The 18,774-nt window shown below is 45.3% G+C and overlaps 1 protein-coding gene across 1 annotated transcript in view; it reads left to right on the top strand.

Moving 5' to 3' along the window:
- LOC110501998 (collagen alpha-2(IV) chain) overlaps positions 1-18,774 on the top strand; it is a 106,295-nt gene that overhangs the window by 79,212 nt on the left and 8,309 nt on the right. Inside the window, exons 5-40 of the mRNA XM_021579872.2 lie at positions 2,941-3,075; positions 3,192-3,236; positions 3,403-3,519; positions 5,565-5,633; positions 5,714-5,749; positions 7,438-7,491; positions 7,593-7,628; positions 7,749-7,790; positions 7,937-8,008; positions 8,112-8,156; positions 8,879-8,926; positions 9,031-9,066; positions 9,231-9,275; positions 9,424-9,487; positions 9,720-9,830; positions 10,010-10,159; positions 10,295-10,366; positions 10,478-10,629; positions 10,813-10,885; positions 11,006-11,112; positions 11,336-11,519; positions 12,949-12,996; positions 14,636-14,710; positions 14,846-14,944; positions 15,158-15,379; positions 15,506-15,667; positions 15,764-15,934; positions 16,179-16,322; positions 16,455-16,580; positions 16,694-16,875; positions 17,015-17,078; positions 17,507-17,581; positions 17,789-17,896; positions 18,020-18,127; positions 18,253-18,450; positions 18,565-18,681. Coding sequence (XP_021435547.2) covers positions 2,941-3,075; positions 3,192-3,236; positions 3,403-3,519; positions 5,565-5,633; positions 5,714-5,749; positions 7,438-7,491; positions 7,593-7,628; positions 7,749-7,790; positions 7,937-8,008; positions 8,112-8,156; positions 8,879-8,926; positions 9,031-9,066; positions 9,231-9,275; positions 9,424-9,487; positions 9,720-9,830; positions 10,010-10,159; positions 10,295-10,366; positions 10,478-10,629; positions 10,813-10,885; positions 11,006-11,112; positions 11,336-11,519; positions 12,949-12,996; positions 14,636-14,710; positions 14,846-14,944; positions 15,158-15,379; positions 15,506-15,667; positions 15,764-15,934; positions 16,179-16,322; positions 16,455-16,580; positions 16,694-16,875; positions 17,015-17,078; positions 17,507-17,581; positions 17,789-17,896; positions 18,020-18,127; positions 18,253-18,450; positions 18,565-18,681 — 3,592 coding nt within the window. The remainder of the gene's footprint in view (positions 1-2,940; positions 3,076-3,191; positions 3,237-3,402; positions 3,520-5,564; positions 5,634-5,713; positions 5,750-7,437; positions 7,492-7,592; positions 7,629-7,748; positions 7,791-7,936; positions 8,009-8,111; positions 8,157-8,878; positions 8,927-9,030; positions 9,067-9,230; positions 9,276-9,423; positions 9,488-9,719; positions 9,831-10,009; positions 10,160-10,294; positions 10,367-10,477; positions 10,630-10,812; positions 10,886-11,005; positions 11,113-11,335; positions 11,520-12,948; positions 12,997-14,635; positions 14,711-14,845; positions 14,945-15,157; positions 15,380-15,505; positions 15,668-15,763; positions 15,935-16,178; positions 16,323-16,454; positions 16,581-16,693; positions 16,876-17,014; positions 17,079-17,506; positions 17,582-17,788; positions 17,897-18,019; positions 18,128-18,252; positions 18,451-18,564; positions 18,682-18,774) is intronic.

Here is an 18,774-nt window from a genome sequence, read left to right as displayed (position 1 = left end):
AATGTACTTTTTACTCCACTACATTTTCCCTGACACCTAAAAGTACTCGTTACATTTTGAAAGCTTAGCAGGACAGGAAAATGGTCCAATTCACACACATAAAGAGAACATCTCACTAAACATACATGCTTCATTTGTAAATTATGCGTTGGAATGTGCCCCTATCTATCTGTACATTTACTTTTTTATTTTTTTGGTTTTTAAACAACTAATTCACTGACGTCAGTTCAACTATTTGACCGTCAGTTCAATCATTTTAATTCTATTTGGTTCAAGTTTTTTTCTGTGAGCTCAATGTGCAGTTTCAGTAAAGATACATCAGATCAAGCCTGATCTGTGAAATGTAGTAGGAAGTTGTCGTTTCCAACAGGCCAATATTCTACATAGTTAGGTGCAGAAAACGTGGTAATTAACTACAATGACCATAATCCATTGCACGCCTGCTTAAACATGCCCAATTTGTGTGGAGCAGACATGGAGACGGCCCATGTACGCTCGGGGTGCACCACACAGTGAAACACCGCTTCCCATTCATTTTCAATGGAAGGAAAGCGGTGAGAAGCGGGTTGTACGAGGAGAGAAGATAGAACCCGGGATCGACATGATCTAAGTGATTCATAGTTGGTATTCAGCAAACATAAAAGTATGCCTTATTTACTTTGAAGAACTACTAAAATAGCGCTATAGAGATGAGATGATGACTTTGAATTAAGTAATAAAGTCATCAACTAAAACAAATATTTTATTAAATTAATGTACATTTTTTATTTATTTTTATTTTACCTTTATTTAACCAGGTAGGCAAGTTGAGAACAAGTTCTCATTTACAATTGCGACCTGGCCAAGATAAAGCAAAGCAGTTCGACAGATACAACAACACAGAGTTACACATGGAGTAAAACAAACATACAGTCAATAATAAAGTATAAACAAGTCTATATACAATGTGAGCAAATGAGGTGAGAAGGGAGGTAAAGGCAAAAAAAGGCCTTGGTGGCAAGGTAAATACAATATAGCAAGTAAAACACTGGAATGGTAGTTTTGCAATGGAAGAATGTGCAAAGTAGAAATAAAAATAATGGGGTGCAAAGGAGCAAAATAAATAAATAAATTAAATACAGTTGGGAAAGAGGTAGTTGATAGGGCTAAATTATATGTGGGCTATGTACAGGTGCAGTAATCTGTGAGCTGCTCTGACAGTTGGTGCTTAAAGCTAGTGAGGGAGATAAGTGTTTCCAGTTTCAGAGATTTTTGTAGTTCGTTCCAGTCATTGGCAGCAGAGAACTGGAAAGAGAGGCGGCCAAAGAAAGAATTGGTTTTGGGGGTGACTAGAGAGATATACCTGCTGGAGCGTGTGCTACAGGTGGGAGATGCTATGGTGACCAGCGAGCTGAGATAAGGGGGGACTTTACCTAGCAGGGTCTTGTAGATGACATGGAGCCAGTGGGTTTGGCGACGAGTATGAAGCGAGGGCCAGCCAACGAGAGCGTACAGGTCGCAATGGTGGGTAGTGTATGGGGCTTTGGTGACAAAACGGATTGCACTGTGATAGACTGCATCCAGTTTGTTGAGTAGGGTATTGGAGGCTATTTTGTAAATTACATCGCCAAAGTCGAGGATTGGTAGGATGGTCAGTTTTACAAGGGTATGTTTGGCAGCATGAGTGAAGGATGCTTTGTTGCGAAATAGGAAGCCAATTCTAGATTTAACTTTGGATTGGAGATGTTTGATATGGGTCTGGAAGGAGAGTTTACAGTCTAACCAGACACCTAAGTATTTGTAGTTGTCCACGTATTCTAAGTCAGAGCCGTCCAGAGTAGTGATGTTGGACAGGCGGGTAGGTGCAGGTAGTGATCGGTTGAAGAGCATGCATTTAGTTTTACTTGTATTTAAGAGCAGTTGGAGGCCACGGAAGGAGAGTTGTATGGCATTGAAGCTTGCCTGGAGGGTTGTTAACACAGTGTCCAAAGAAGGGCCGGAAGTATACAGAATGGTGTCGTCTGCGTAGAGGTGGATCAGAGACTCACCAGCAGCAAGAGCGACCTCATTGATGTATACAGAGAAGAGAGTCGGTCCAAGAATTGAACCCTGTGGCACCCCCATAGAGACTGCCAGAGGTCCGGACAACAGACCCTCAGATTTGACACACTGAACTCTATCAGAGAAGTAGTTGGTGAACCAGGCGAGGCAATCATTTGAGAAACCAAGGCTGTTGAGTCTGCCGATGAGGATGTGGTGATTGACAGAGTCGAAAGCCTTGGCCAGATCAATGAATACGGCTGCACAGTAATGTTTCTTATCGATGGCGGTTAAGATATCGTTTAGGACCTTGAGCGTGGCTGAGGTGCACCCATGACCAGCTCTGAAACCAGATTGCATAGCAGAGAAGGTATGGTGAGATTCAAAATGGTCGGTAATCTGTTTGTTGACTTGGCTTTCGAAGACCTTAGAAAGGCATGGTAGGATAGATATAGGTCTGTAGCAGTTTGGGTCAAGAGTGTCCCCCCCTTTGAAGAGGGGGATGACCGCAAGGAGTCCAAGGAGAGAAGGGCGACCGGGGCAGAGGAGGCTTCATCGGCCCCAAGGGTTCTGTGGTGAGGAACATTGACTGGAGAATTCTTCACTAGAGATCTCAGACTCTGGCTTAAATAAATGATGGTTAATACGTGATAAGCATTAATGGGCAGTCACTACCATCATGGGACTTTTATTAATTGTTTTATTCAGTGTTGTTACAGCATTCAACCCACATAATGCAGAGAGCATTTCATTTTTTTTTTTATATTGAAACCGAAAATATTTTTTTAACAACGAACCAAAACTGAACCGACCTCAAAAAGCACTAATCGCTCAGCACTAATATTTATCATTCTCCATCCCTTGATGTGTTTCATGTCTCCTTTCTTCTGTTGATTAACATGTCTCTCTCCTCCTCCTCAGGGCCAACCTGGTCCTCTTGGCCCGCAGGGACCCCATGGGCCTCCAGGGGGCCTAGGGGATCCAGGAGTACAAGGAGTCCAAGGAGAGAAGGGCGACCGGGGCAGAGGAGGCTTCATCGGCCCCAAGGGTTCTGTGGTGAGGAACATTGACTGGAGAATTCTTCACTAGAGATCTCAGACTCTGGCTTAGTAGTGTGTCCACCCATCAAGTGTTGGTATGGACTTGTATAAGTGTTTTTCATTTCTCCTCAGGGGATGACTGGTGTTCCTGGGTTTTCTGGATCTGACGGTATTCCTGTAAGTGGGATAATATTGGGATTTTTTTTCTCCGAACAAATAAATAGCAGACACACCCATGCCAATAAATAATCTATTGTTGTCTTGTTAATACTGTAAGTAGTCTTAATACAACATGCAATGATGTTGTAAAGGTTTGTCATTAACTCCTCCATATCATCTCCAGGGCCATCCAGGACAGGCAGGGACTCGTGGGAAACCTGGAGCAGACGGGTGCAACGGAACACACGGAGATTCAGGGTTGTCAGGGAAACCAGGCTACGATGGCCAGCCCGGGTATAATGTACGTATGAACCCAGTGATGTCACCAGCAGTTGCGATTTTAGTATGTACATCTTGGTGGGCAAAAAAAAAAAAATATGTTTTACATGTATGCCAGCAAAGCCACTACTCAACACAACACTAAACAATACATTAATTGCACTATAATGGTGACAAACAGTGCCCACAAACTGTTGGGGCCTACATAAAGCTGTCCCAACAGCAGAGTCCCAACAGCAGTCCCAACACCTTACCACTACTACACCTGGCTATCAGCGGAGCCTTGTCTGGCAGTTCATTCAGCCTCATTTACTGCATTTAAAAAAACATAGCTGATATGGCTGACTTGCTGAAACTAATGTGGTTTCTAGTGACAATTGAGATGTACAAGCTATGGCATAAGGGGACGACGAGCGGATAAGAGGCAATCCGTAATTTCGATTAAGTGAGCTCGGACGGACATAGCCAATATAACTATTTGTTCATTATTTTTTAAATATACAGCGACTGAATTCAGAACATGAGGTGTCCTTACAGTATTCTCCCTGTACACCAAGTCAGAACCGTAGGATAAATAAAGGAGGCTTATAAGCAGACAATGAAAGCTCTTACAATATTTGATTATTACATTTCTCTAAAACAGGCTATAGGCTACATGTGCACCACCAAGTCAGAACAGTAGGTGAAATTAAGAGGGAAAAGGGACCAAATTATTAGGGTGAGGCACCTGGGCTACTAACATCTTACTACACAACATACACTTAGTATTACTTTCTTAGCTACAGTATACATATCTCCCTGGTATATTATATAATTTATGCAGCAGCGTACCAAACATTTTTGGACTCGCCTTGCTGTGCTGTGCTCACTTGAACAGGAAGGTGGCGCGGCGGTCCTTCATAGGCACATTTTGTCATCAAACTTTGTCATCAAAGTCTGTCATTCTCTGGATTTATGGTGCTTTCAAGACAACTGGGAACTCAGAAAAAAACAAGGCGGAAACATGATGACGTCAGTGATCTTCAGGTCGAAACTGTAGAAAGAGGCCCCGAGTTCCCAACTTGCAATTCCGAGTTGGATGACCATTCAAAACATTTTCTCCCAGTCGGAGCTAGTTTTTTTCAGAGTTCCCAGTTGTCTTGAACTCACCGAGGTCAGATTTCCCAGTTCCAAGTTTCCAGTTGTTTTGAGCGTGGCAGAAGTCATGCTGGATAGACAGTAAGGCTGCAGTTGAATGTTTATCTTAAGCTTGGAAAAGAGACCCTTAAACCCAGACTTGGGACCACACACCCACTCCACTGAATAGCAGGCTAGTGATTGCTTTGCAATGCTTGCAGTTAGCCACTGATTCCTTCCAAACCACTAATTGTTGAATTTGCGAATTCCAATTTGTTGTGCAATGTTTATGGCTGATGAGCACCGATACGTTTTAACTAACATTTCTCGTCATCATTTCTCTTCTTATGACAAGGATTAAAAAGCATTTGCCAGTAGATTGTCGACTTGATTCATGATGATGACTGCTAGCTTGCCAATCAAAGCTACTGTAGATATAATGTGATTTGACGTAATTTTATCTGTGGCCAATGACCTTGACCCTTCTTGGATGGGTACTTCTAATGTAACTCTATGGCAGCACCCAAGGGGCTTGCATTTTCAAGCTCTTCCCTTAGATTTGGCGGTGACATAGTGTCCCCATGAGTGACAGAACACTGAGCCAATCACTGTGTAACTAGAGAATATTACCCAATTATTACCCAATCACGGCGCAACTAGAGAACATTACCAACCCCTACACTCCGTATTTTCCGCTGGCTGCCCCACCACCACAGAAAGCACTGAGCTAGGCTGAAACTGAGCTCTGCTAAAAAGGTGTAGTTCTAAACAGGTGGGCAGAGCCCTGAAAGACAGGTCACCAGAGACGTTTGTAGAGATATCAAGGATTCCACCTTGTAGTCTGAGACGTTGAATAACTCTGTCTCCTTCATTTTATTTTTTACCCCCACCCCTTCCTCTCTCTCTCTCTCTCTTTATTTCTCTCTCCTCTCTCTCTCTCTCTCTCCACAGGGTCAGGCAGGCAGAAAGGGACAGAAGGGAGACACTCTGGAGCTTAGTGTGTTCATGGAGCGGTTCAGGGTAAGAGAAGAGGGTTAGAGAACTGTGGGATAGACCTGCTATCAGTACTACAGTATTATCAATGTGTGTCTTTTCTACAGGGAGATTCAGGACAGCCCGGATATCCTGGATTTGTTGTAAGTATGGCGCCGCCGCCTTTCCCTGTCACTCTGAAGTTATGGTACAAGATAGCCAGCGTCATTATACTATATATATACACTGCTCAAAAAAATAAAGGGAACACTTAAACAACACAATGTAACTCCAAGTCAATCACACTTCTGTGAAATCAAACTGTCCACTTAGCAAGCAACACTGATTGACAATAAATTTCACATGCTGTTGTGCAAATGGAATAGACAACAGGTGGAAATTATAGGCAATTAGCAAGACACCCCCAATAAAGGAGTGGTTCTGCAGGTGGTAACCACAGACCACTTCTCAGTTCCTATGCTTCCTACGGAGTCTACAACCCACACAAGTGGCTCAGGTAGTGCAGCTCATCCAGAATGGCACATCAATGCGAGCTGTGGCAAGAAGGTTTGCTGTGTCTGTCAGCGTAGTGTCCAGAGCATGGAGGCGCTACCAGGAGACAGGCCAGTACATCAGGAGACATGGAGGAGGCCGTAGGAGGGCAACAACCCAGCAGCAGGACCGCTACCTCCGCCTTTGTGCAAGGAGGAGCAGGAGGAGCACTGCCAGAGACCTGCAAAATGACCTCCAGCAGGCCACAAATGTGCATGTGTCTGCTCAAACGGTCAGAAACAGACTCCATGAGGGTGGTATGAGGGCCCGACGTCCACAGGTGGGGGTTGTGCTTACAGCCCAACACCGTGCAGGACGTTTGGCATTTGCCAGAGAACACCAAGATTGGCAAATTCGCCACTTGCGCCCTGTGCTCTTCACAGATGATAGCAGGTTCACACTGAGCACATGTGACAGACGTGACAGAGTCTGGAGACGCCGTGGAGAACGTTCTGCTGCCTGCAACATCCTCCAGCATGACCGGTTTGGCGGTGGGTCAGTCATGGTGTGGGGTGGGGTGGCATTTCTTTGGGGGGCCGCACAGCCCTCCATGTGCTCGCCAGAGGTAGCCTGACTGTCATTAGGTACCGAGATGAGATCCTCAGACCCCTTGTGAGACCATATGCTGGTGCGGTTGGTCCTGGGTTCCTCCAAATGCAAGACAATGCTAGACCTCATGTGGCTGGAGTGTGTCAGCAGTTCCTGCAAGAGGAAGGCATTGATGCTATGGACTGGCCCGCCCGTTCCCCAGACCTGAATCCAATTCAGCACATCTGGGACATCATGTCTCACTCCATCCACCAACGCCATGTTGCACCACAGACTGTCCAGGAGTTGGCGGATGCTTTAGTCCAGGTCTGGGAGAAGATCCCTTAGGAGACCATCCTCCACCTCATCAGGAGCATGCCCAGGCATTGTAGGGAGGTCATACAGGCACGTGGAGGCCACACACACTACTGAGCCTCATTTTGACTTGTTTTAAGGACATTACATCAAAGTTGGATCAGCCTGTAGTGTGGTTTTCCACTTTAATTTTGAGTGTGACTCCAAATCCAGACCTCCATGGGTTGATAAATTTGATTTCCATTGATAATTTTTTGTGTGATTTTGTTGTCAGCACATTCAACTATGTAAAGAAAAAAGTATTTCATAAGAATATTTCATTCATTCAGATCTAGGATGTGTTATTTTAGTGTTCCCTTTATTTTTTTGAGCAGTGTATATATATAACTACTCCGTATCAAAAATGACATTGCACTCTGACATTCTATCTTTCTCCATCCTCCCTTCTCTCTCTCAGGGTCCTCAAGGTTACCCAGGTCGGTCGGGCTACAGAGGACTACCAGGACCACAGGTTAGGGGTGTGTGCGTGCATATGAATGTGTTGTACCATATACACACTTCTGTGTACTAGATAGATACCCAATCATTATTCTGGTTTGTTTCCTGACTCAGGGCCCATTAGGGTTCCCTGGCCTTCCTGGACCAAAGGTAAGGTTCTCACATCAACATTTGTACTATGTTTCATCTCTCATAAAAATAAATGGCTAGTGTATGAGATTAAAATTAAATAATAAAGATGGGTTTTAACCTGGTGTGTTTTCTGCTCAGGGCACCATGACCAAAGTGTTGAAGGGGGTCAAAGGAGAAGCGGTATGTGACTGCAGGGACAATTGTATGTTTCAAATAGTTTTATACTGCCCAGCACTTAATGTGTTTGACTTCAAAAAATAATGATTGTCAATGCTGTCCTCATCTCAGCTGTATGATTCTCACTGCACTTCCCTCTCTCACCACAGGGTGAGGCTGGACAGCAAGGTCCCCCAGGGAACTCCACCCATCCTCATACCAGCCCACTTACCGGACCCTACGTCAGTACAGCTCCACACTTTAATATGTTGAAAAATAACAATAAATATTTTGATTGTGTGTGAACTGAATCACTCTAACAATGTTCTGCTTTGTCTCCTCCAGGGCAGAAAGGGTGAAAAAGGGTTGAAAGGTGAAACTGGAGTTGAGGTAAGTGACCTCACTTCTCCTGTGGTCTCTATAATACCATGTTCCATCTTGACTGGCTGCATCATCGCTTGGTATGGCAACTGCTTGCCATCCGACTACCAGACCCTACAGAGGGTAGTGTGTAAGGCCCAGTACATCACTGGGGCCAAAATCCCTGCCATCCAGGACCTCTATACCAGGCGTTGTCAGAGGAAGGCCCTAAAAATTGTCAAAGACTCCAGCCACCCTAGTCATAGACTCTTCTCTTTGCTACCGCACGGCATGCGGTACCGATGCATCAAGTCTGGAACCAACCGGGCCCTGAACAGCTTCTACTCCCAAGTCATAAGGCTGCTAAATAGTTAGTTACATAGCTACCCGGACTATCTGCATTGGCCCATTTTGCACTAACTTTTTTGTCTCATCACATACGCTGCTGCTACTGTTTATTATCTATCCTGTTGTCACTTTATTCCTAGTTATAGGTACATATCTACCTCAATAACCTCGTACCCCTGCACATAGACACGGTACTGGTACCCTGTGTAGCCAAGTTATCGTTACTCATTGTGTATTTATTATACATTTTATTATTACCTGTTATTACTTTTCTATTATTTCTCTATTTTCTTTCTCTCTGCATTGTTGGGAAGGGTCCGTAAGTAAGCATTTCACTGTTAGTCTACACTTGTTGTTTACGAAGTATGTGACAAATAAAATGCGATTGAATCAATACTTATCAGGCTGACAACAAAGGAGAGACTGGGATTATGGGGATGCCTGGGCAAAGGGTTAGTATCACACAAACATTATACTGTACAAATTACACATACATTATTATACCTTATTGAACCCTTCTTTGCTGCTTGTTGAATATCCTTGTGTGTTCTTTCAGGGTGTCCCTGGTCGGGATGGAGAGCAAGGACTAAGGGTATGTTTGTGTGGCATAACAATGCCAAGATCTCCATATTATTGCAGTCAGTATTATGTGTTGGTCTTTGTGGGCTAATAGAGATGTTACAGTTGTATATTTTGTGCTCTTGATGGAGCTTGACACCTTTCTCATAAACTCTCTCCCGCCATCTTTCCCTTTAGGGGGACCTTGGAGAACCAGGATTTAGGGGCAGAGATGGCCAAAAGGTGATCCTACAGTTGATACACACATCAAAACACTGTGATACTATCAGATCTTGATCTTGGACAGTGGTCCATTCTAAACTTTCATTCAAATCCGAACACGCAAGCTATATACATGTGGTAGATTTTAACAGATGGGGATTATTTTTAGGGTGCCATCGGAGAACCTGGGGAGTTGATCTATTATGAAGGTCCCTCAGGAGGGCCTAACAGAGGTATGATTAGCCAATCAACTCATCAATCACTTTTCTATCAGCATCAACTATCTATCAACTATCAATATATAGTATCGTCTTTCTCCACGTAGTCAGCCTTTCATTGAAAATGATGTTGAACATTAAAGACTAGCTTGTAGAGTTGTTATAATATATTTCTTACTGTTTTATTGTTATAATACTGATTTTTATATTGCTACTGATTGATGTCCATGTTGGGGTGGGGATGTAGTTGGTCCCCCTGGACAGCTGGGACCCCAGGGAGAGATGGGTTTGCAGGGGGAGAAAGGTCTGCCAGGCCGGGCTGGACCTCCTGCTAGGAAGAGTGATAGTCAAATACAAGGTCAGTACCAAACCCTTACTTATCTAGTCAGAGGCCAGTAGTGTTAGAAGGTTTTTTACACTAGTTACAGTGATGTAGATCTATTGTACTTGTTAATATGGTATAATAACAATTCTTATAATTGTATTGTTAACAAGTTGTGCACTGTTTTATCTCCCTTATCCCTCATGCGCCAACAGTGGAGTACCTGTGGGGTCCGTTCGGGGAACCGGGGGTAAAGGGAGAGACGGGCCCACCTGGAGAGCCAGGTATCCCTGCTCTCAGCCCCGGACCCCCAGGTATCGGCGGAATATCTGGGTTGAGGGGCCCACCTGGACCACCAGGATCATGTGAGTGTGGACATGAAAGAGATTCATATGGATATTTTATTAAAAGGTTGTTTAGTATGATGGAATGATATTAAAGGAATTGTTGTGAGTTTTAAATGTGTTTCTTAATATGTGTATGTGTCAAAATATCTGCAGGGGCGGACTTCTACAAGGGATTTGCTGGGTCGAGAGGGCGGCCAGGCTCTGCGGGGAGAAAAGGACTGAAAGGTTAGAGTGTGTGTTTATTCAGACATGTAATCCGGGATGTACGTTTGTGCGCTGAATGCTCACATGTTATGTCTTACAGTACAGCTGATCTGTGTTGTGTATGTGTTTTAGGTGATCACGGGTTGTGTGAGTGCAACATTGTCCACTCTCCTCCGGGCCTGCCTGGCCCTGCTGGTAGCCAAGGCGACCCTGGAATGAGTGGCGAGTTTGGTCAGCAGGGCGATCCAGGCGAGCCAGGACCCCGAGGTGTCATCGGACTGCCTGTAAGAACAACTAAAACCACCTCAGCTTGACAACGTCTACCTCGTAAAAAATATCACACATCACTTTCAGTAGGGCAACGTTCATCTTAAACATTTCTCTTAATATTTTTTTTCCCTCTCCAATTCTCTCTCACTGGCTTCCTATTCCCCTATTCCCCTGTCCCGTATTTCTTTCCTCCATAGGGGTTCCCTGGTGCCACAGGACAACCGGGTCCAAAGGGCAGGAAGGGCGAGTTAATTTGGGCCAAAGAGAAAGGTGGAGCATTTCTTATTCTTTCTTTTCACACACTTGTATATCCTTTATACATTGGTGAGTGTGAGACACCATTAAGCAAGTGTATGTGTAAATGAGTGCGTTTGTGTGTGAACTATACAGGATATGCTGGGGACCCAGGAGACCCGGGTGCGACTGGTGAACCAGGATTGCAGGGCTTCCCTGGGCCAAGTGGGATCAATGGATTCCCTGGGAACCGTGGTCTTTCAGTAAGTGGCCTACTAGTGCAACATAATACCCACTAAAGACCCATTCTTGTCTTTCCCACTACCTACTTTCTCATGGATAACCTGCTGTTCAAGCACCTCAAACACTTTCTACCTGATAATGTGTCTATAATATTAGCTGTTCAAGCCAATGCAGCTGTGTAGATCTTTAGCATTACAGGGAGGGATATGTTCTGAGCTATCTGTCCTGTGTTCTCTGTTCTAGGGGGACGCACCTGAGGGACTCACTGGAGAAAAGGGTTATCCTGGCCGGTCGGGTCTCCCTGGGTTGTTTGGAGAGATGGGAGAACCGGGACGGGTTCTAGGTGCCACTAAAGGGGTCAGAGGGTTACAAGGCGATGATGGGGAGCCGGGTTACGCTGGTGTCGAAGGTCGAGCTGGAGATCCAGGTGTGTTACCCTCTCCCTCTTTTATCTCTCTTTCTCTCGCTGTCTTTCCCAATCACTCTCTTATCTCTCTTGAACTTTCTCATTATTTTCTTCTCTATCTACCCTCTCTCCTCCTCCGTTAATTGTGGGGAAAACAGAAAGACTAGTTGTAGTAGGGGGTGGCAGGTATCCTAGTGGTTAAGAGCATTGGGCCAGTAACCAAAAGTTCGCTGGTTTGAATCCCCGAGCCGGCAAGTTGTAAAAAATATTAAGTTCTGCCCTTGAGCAAGGCAGTTGACCCCAAAAAACAAGTGCTCCCCGGGTGCCGATGACATCGATTAATGCAGCCCTCGATACCTCTCTGATTTACTGCATTCAGTCGTGCAAGTGACTAGGTATCCCCTTTCCCCATAGTTGTAGACTCCAAGGCCTTGTCATGAATGGGTTGTGTGTCCAGAGATGGGCAGGATTTCTGTTACATGTATTTCAATTACTTCTGAGTATTTTGAGTCATTTGTATTACACTGGGCTGAACTAGGGCTCCCGAGTGGTGCAGTGGTCTAAGGCACTGCATCTCAGTGCAAGAAGCGTCACTACGGTCCCTTGTTCAAATCCAGGCTGTATCACATCTGGCCGTGATTGGTAGTCCCATAGGGCTGCGCACAATTGGCCCAGTGTCGTTCGGTGTAGGCCGTCATTTGTTCTTAACTGACTTGCCTAGTTAAAATAAAGGTTAAAACATTTTTTTTTTAAACTTTCACCCTGCATTGGTATCAGAAGTCTGATGGCACTATGGTGTGATAAGAGTACCTGCTAAATTAACTAAATATAAACGTAGAATGTAAGTCAGAATGTAAAAATGAACAATTGCAAAGCATGCTTAGTATTATTGTAATGAGTTCTGCCCAGAAACAAGGCCAATCATAATACCCAGTGTGATTTGCAGTTCATTTTGGTACGTTCATATTCACACATATATTTACATTTTGGTTATATAGCAGACACTCTTATCCTGAGTGACTTACAGTCAGTGCATTCTAAGGTAGATAATCAACAACACATCACAGTCATAGCAAGTAAAACGTTTCTGTTACCATTACTGAGAATGTTGTTGCTGTTCGGGCCGACTACTTGCAAATGTATTTCTGCATTTGAAAATACAAAATACATGTATTTTTAAGTTTATTTTGATACATTAATATTTATGGTATTTTGTAATTGTATTTTCACATTTTTGCCCATCCCTGCTTGTGTCCATGATTGAAATGATGCTTCCACTTTCCTCATCTCTCTCTCCAGATGAGCCCTGATGCAGTCTGTCTGCATCACTCAAACCAGCCCCAACAGTGCTTGTATGAGATCATGCTTGAGCTTTTCTAACCCTTATGTTGAATGTCTCTCTTTTTCTTTCTCCCTCTCTCTTTCCAATCGCTCTTATTGCCATTGAAAGGAGTGTCTGGCTGTAGTCCGAGAGGAGATGGACGACTGAATGACAAAGGTAGCTGGAGTAACAGCATTTTCATTACATTAACCTTTCTCTACTTTTCTACTGGTGCTTTGCTTCCGTAGCCTTTCTGTCTTGGGTTTGTTTACAGTCAGTGAGTATGTTTACATGCACACAAATAATTTGATATTAAACTGATTATGGTAGTAAGCCAAGTATTGCATTAGTCATGTAAACACTTTACTCGGCTTAACTTAATCAGCATAAGGTCATAATCAATGTAAGGATACGCCAATTAAAAAGACCTGGTTTTCTAGGCAATCTTTCAAATTATTAGGACATGTAAATGCCTTAATCAGAGTAACAATGGTGCATATATGCTCTGCGCATGTGCTTGCACAAGCAGTGCGAGCTTCCTTCTTTTGCGCAAATGAAGTGAGTTCAGAAAGAAAAGTATTCATCTTAGAAATAGTTTTCACATACAAACTGTATACTGTATGTCCGAACTCAGAATCAAATATGCTTCACAAAAATAACATGGTCGCAGTGGTAGAACGTTTATTTTGATTGGTGATTTTCTGCATTTATCAAAGTCCCACCAGGTGGCCTGATTTGAAGTCCCACCAGGTAGCCTGATTTGAAGTCCCACCGGGTAGCCTGATTTGAAGTCCCACCAGGTAGCCTGATTTGAAGTCCCACCAGGTAGCCTGATTTGAAGTCCCACCAGGTAGCCTGATTTGAAGTCCCACCAGGTAGCCTGATTTGAAGTCCCACCAGGTAGCCTGATTTGAAGTCCCACCAGGTAGCCTGATTTGAAGTCCCACCAGGTAGCCTGATTTGAAGTCCCACCGGGTAGCCTGATTTGAAGTCACATCGGGTGGCCTGGTTTGAAGTCCCACTAGGTAGCCTGATTTGAAGTCCCACCGGGTAGCCTGATTTGAAGTCCCACCGGGTAGCCTGATTTGAAGTCCCACCAGGTAGCCTGATTTGAAGTCCCACCAGGTAGCCTGATTTGAAGTCCCATCAGGTAGCCTGATTTGAAGTCCCATCGGGTAGCCTGATTTGAAGTCCCATCGGGTAGCCTGATTTGAAGTCCCATCGGGTGCCCTGATTTGAAGTCCCATCAGGCAGCCTGATTTGAAGTCCCATCAGGCAGCCTGATTTGAAGTCCCATCAGGCGGCCTGATTTCAAGTCCCATCAGGCAGCCTGATTTCAAGTCCCATCAGGTGGCCTGATTTCAGATGTGTCCATGTAAACAGGATTAGTAGGGAAATCATTCTTCAAAGCATGAAATGTTTAAATCAAACTAGCATATTAATCTGACTATTCACAATAACCGTATTATTGTGTGCATGTAACCGTGCTCACTGTGTATAGAGTAAGAGTTAAGTTCACTACTATTTTGTAACTGGTTTCTCCCGTCATAGTCTTGTCTTTGGTTAATTGGCTAATATGTATAAATTATTTTATCTTCGCTATGCTCTGATCCACAATCCACACTGGGCAACAGTATCGCCGAACCAAGGCAACAAGCAGGCAAACACACAGAAGTTTCCACAGATATGTACAGTATGAGATGTGGAGTAGAGCTTCATTAGACAGTAGTGAAACAGCAGTTATAAAAGGAGGACCGTTCTCATCGTAATTATTGATACAATCTAAATATGTCCATTGTGTGTTATTTTTACTCAGGCGATTGTGATGCCGTACCCGGACCACCCGGTATGCCAGGACCACCAGGACCCCAAGGGTTAGTGGGTTTCCCAGGTAACATTTCCTTTAAGTTCAGTTTGAGCTTTAGATTACAAAACTGAAAATGTGTCACATGCCCTGCATGGTCTTTTCCTGTCAAGATCCACATTTATGATTAACTTCCTGTATGTCCTTTTGTCTGTGCTTCAGGCATCCCAGGTCAAAATGGATTCACAGGTCCACTTGGAGATGACGGGGCCAAAGGAGAGATAGGAGAGCAAGGCATAGGAGGGTCTCCCGGACAGCCAGGTAATCATGTTGCTGCTTTAGCTGTAATAGTAGTCTTTTTGCTCTAGTTACAGACACATAACATCCGATCCCTCTACACAGGTACATTTACTCTCACTTGTAATGGATACACTATAGAGTACTATAGTGCTTTAATAATTATTACATCTTAGTCCAGGTTCTAACCTCCTACCAGCTGATGGTGATAGTTCTGATGGTCTGGTCCTCTCTCAGGTTTCACTGGCCCCCGTGGAGACTTGGGTCAGCCCGGCGCCAAGGGTAAACCTGGAGATCAAGGTCTGCCAGGCCAACAGGGCCGGGACGGGGAGTCCGGGGAAAAGGGACCACACGGAGAGATCTGGGGAGCGTCAACCGGACAAACTGGAGAAGTGGGTCTTCCTGGAGAGCAGGGACCTAAAGGTTTTAGCGGAGAGCCTGGAAACGAGGGCTACCCAGGTGGGCACTACCATAACGTGCCAGTGTACTGAAGTTGACATTCAATAAACTACAATGTCTCCACCTTTTCAAGAGTGGTAATGTATAGCTATTGTAATGGCTTCTCTCTCTGCCCGTCTCTCTCAGGGATGGGTGGCATGCCTGGGATGATTGGGTTCAAGGGCGACGTGGGTCCTTCAGGTCTACAAGGGGAGCAAGGAAGACCGGGAGATGCTGGGAAGTACGGCTGGAAAGGTGTACCCGGACAGGCGGGAGTCCATGGACCAACAGGAAGCATCGGACAACCAGGTCAGACACACAATTCTCTTTTTGAACTTTTTTTATTTGCTTTGAAGAGGAACTCTTTGACTCACAGCTAATACACTGTGTATTGGTATCTTCCAGGTTTGAGCGGAAGCAGGGGTGATCAGGGCGACCCTGGCGCCCCGGGGCCAATAGGACTGAAGGGGACACCAGGGGAGTTTGGAGGTCTGGGTGCTGAGGGAAACACCGGACACCTGGGTGACCCTGGAGAGCCAGGACCTACAGGACACTCTGGCCTGCCAGGGTTCAAAGGTGACTTACTATACACATACTATACTCAGTGGAGTCATGTTCTGTCCAATGTTCTAATTATAGAGTTCGTGGTCATATACAGTATGATCATACTCTGATCACATTCCACGTCATTTCCCGATGAAGAGTTGATATGAGGATACAATGTCGCACTGGAGTTTTGCAGTGAGTAATGCTGAAATATATAATAGCCACATGCTGTAAGGACGTTCCTCCTGATCTGTGATGTCACTTCCTGTTCCAGGTATCAAAGGTTCTCGTGGCATGTCAGGGTTTGGAGGTATGCCCGGTGAGTCGGGCCTGAAGGGCTTCTCTGGACAGAAGGGAGAGGATGGCATACCTGGCGGATTTGGACAGAAAGGAATCATGGGCGACTATGGTTCAAAGGGTGAGACTGAACTGTCAATTAGAATGATGTGTCTTTCTGTGCTCTACCACTCTCTTTCCCTGTCTTTCTCTTACTCTTTATCAGATCCTTCTATCTGATTGGACACTCACACTTAAACCAGCTGTCTCCTAGGTGAACGTGGTCTGAGTGGCCTGCCAGGCGAGAAACCCCTCATCCCTCGTCAGATCATCAATGACATGAAGGGGACCAAGGGAGAAGATGGAACCCTAGGACAAATCGGATTTACTGGACCCAGAGGTGATTCATATCCTCCCGCTCTTCTTTATTCACATACTCTCATCCTTCTCTCCTTTTAATTTCACTCCTCTCATTCTCATCCCTTCTTCACCTTCCCCACTTCTCTTCTACAGGTCCGAAAGGTTTTCCCGGAGTTCCGGGTATGGAGGGCTACCATGGCGTTCCCGGAGACCCCAGCGATGAGAAGGGTTTCCCAGGCAACCCAGGGGCGCAGGGACTTCCAGGGCCAAAAGGAATGCCAGGTCCGACTGGATCAAACGGAATCAGCGGCTTTCCTGGGATGTCTGGTCATAGGGTGAGACCATGTAGTCTGGTTCCAATTGTATCTCTGCTGCAGCCAGCCCCCTTTATTGTTGTTGCTAATCATGTCCTACAAACAGGTTAGACACATCTCTGTCCGATCTAATGTGGTGTTTCTTGTGTTTGTTTCTTAGGGGGAGAAAGGTACCCCGGGTGCCTACGGATCTTTAGGAGATCCAGGAGTGAAGGGTGTCAAAGGTATGACACCCCTGTCTTTCCCAAATCTCACAGATGGATAAGTACAGTACCGTAGACCACAGGAGGTTGGTGGCACCTTAATTGGGGAGGACGGCTAGTGGTAGTTACTGTAGCGGAAAATAAGTGAAATGGTATCGAACACATGGTTTCTACGTGGTTTCTACGTGGTTTCTACATGGTTTCTGATGACATTCCATTCGCTCCGTTCCAACCATTATTATGAGCCGTCCTCCCCTCAGCAGCCTCCACTGCCGTAGACGCCAGTAGTCATCCAAACTTCACTTTCCAGCTGTTTCAAATCAGTTTAAGCTTGTCTTTGTTAAGCACTTGGATTCGAAGCAAAAGTCCCAGGACTATTTAACATTTAAATAGAAGAGTGAGTAGTGAAAGGCACTGGCTGAAATACGCCTCATTGTTTTCTTCTCCAGGTGAGGAGGGTCCCATAATCGACATGCCTGGATCCACAGGACTGAGGGGGGAGGATGGTTTCCCAGGGGTTCCAGGTGAGTCACTCATTGAGGCTTTCTTCCTTCATTTGCATTAGGAACTGTGGACTGGTGAGAGAAAACACAGTGCACCTGGTGGTGGTAGGCCTCCACCATATTGATAACAGAACAGATGAAGAAAAGGAGTCTAGTTTTACTAAGATGCTGTCTGAGATGCGTTAACATGGTAGCAGTGTTCCTGATGCCCTCTGTCTCTCCCTAAAGGTCAGAAGGGCTACATTGGGAATCCGGGAGACAGGGGCGGTGGTGGTTTCCATGGTATTGATGGCATGAAAGGGGGGCTGGGAGAGCCTGGCATAGGAGGACCTCTAGGTAAGAGACTTGACTTCCTACCATGTTGGTCACATTTTTTAAATGAGTGTCATTCATTGCCTGTGTCTGACTGTTGCCTGTATATGACTGTTGTTTGTGTCTGACTGTGGTTGCTGTCTCCAGGATCTGATGGTCAAGGAGGGTTTCAAGGCAACCAGGGTACGAAGGGATGGCCTGGGATCCCCGGAGAATCAGGCACAAATGGACGGCCAGGCTTCCCAGGACAGAGAGGTACACACACACACACACACACACACACACACACACACACACACACACACACACACACAAAAGCATGGGTGTGCACACACAACACCTTTGCCTTATCATTGTGTTTGATCTGCTCCTTTCTGCAGGTTTTCCTGGACTGAAGGGTATATTGGGACTGGATGGACTGAAGGGTGAGAAGGGCATCCCTGGACTTCCAGGTCAGGATAACTTGGGAACCCCAGGTGTTCCTGGTGCTAAGGGAACGAGGGGTGAGACAGGTATACCCAACTCAGAGGTCGGGACCCCAGGATCGCTGGGTTTGAAGGGCGTTCAAGGACAACCAGGTTAGTCATTGCTCCAAAAGACACATGGCATCTTTTTGTTACAAGTTTTGGAGGACATTTCGTGTTTCAAAGTATTTAAGACCTCCCCCTTTATTTTTTATCCCTTGTACTCAGGTGACCAGGGCCAGGTGGGACTCCCAGGGTTTCAGGGCCCCCAAGGACCACAGGGCACCTCAGACAAACCTGGACCATCAGGAGACCCTGGCTTCCCTGGACCCAAAGGGCTGCCAGGTATAGTAGAATGGGGAATGCGTGGATTTACAGTAGATTAACTAAGTATTTATCCTCTGGGATGTGGTGTGCATGGTGTGTGGGATGTGTTTC

The sequence above is a fragment of the Oncorhynchus mykiss genome, chromosome 22 (genome assembly GCF_013265735.2).
Source record: "Oncorhynchus mykiss isolate Arlee chromosome 22, USDA_OmykA_1.1, whole genome shotgun sequence".
NCBI classification, from domain to species: Eukaryota; Metazoa; Chordata; class Actinopteri; order Salmoniformes; family Salmonidae; genus Oncorhynchus; species Oncorhynchus mykiss.
This window is presented reverse-complemented; position numbering and strand designations above follow the sequence as displayed.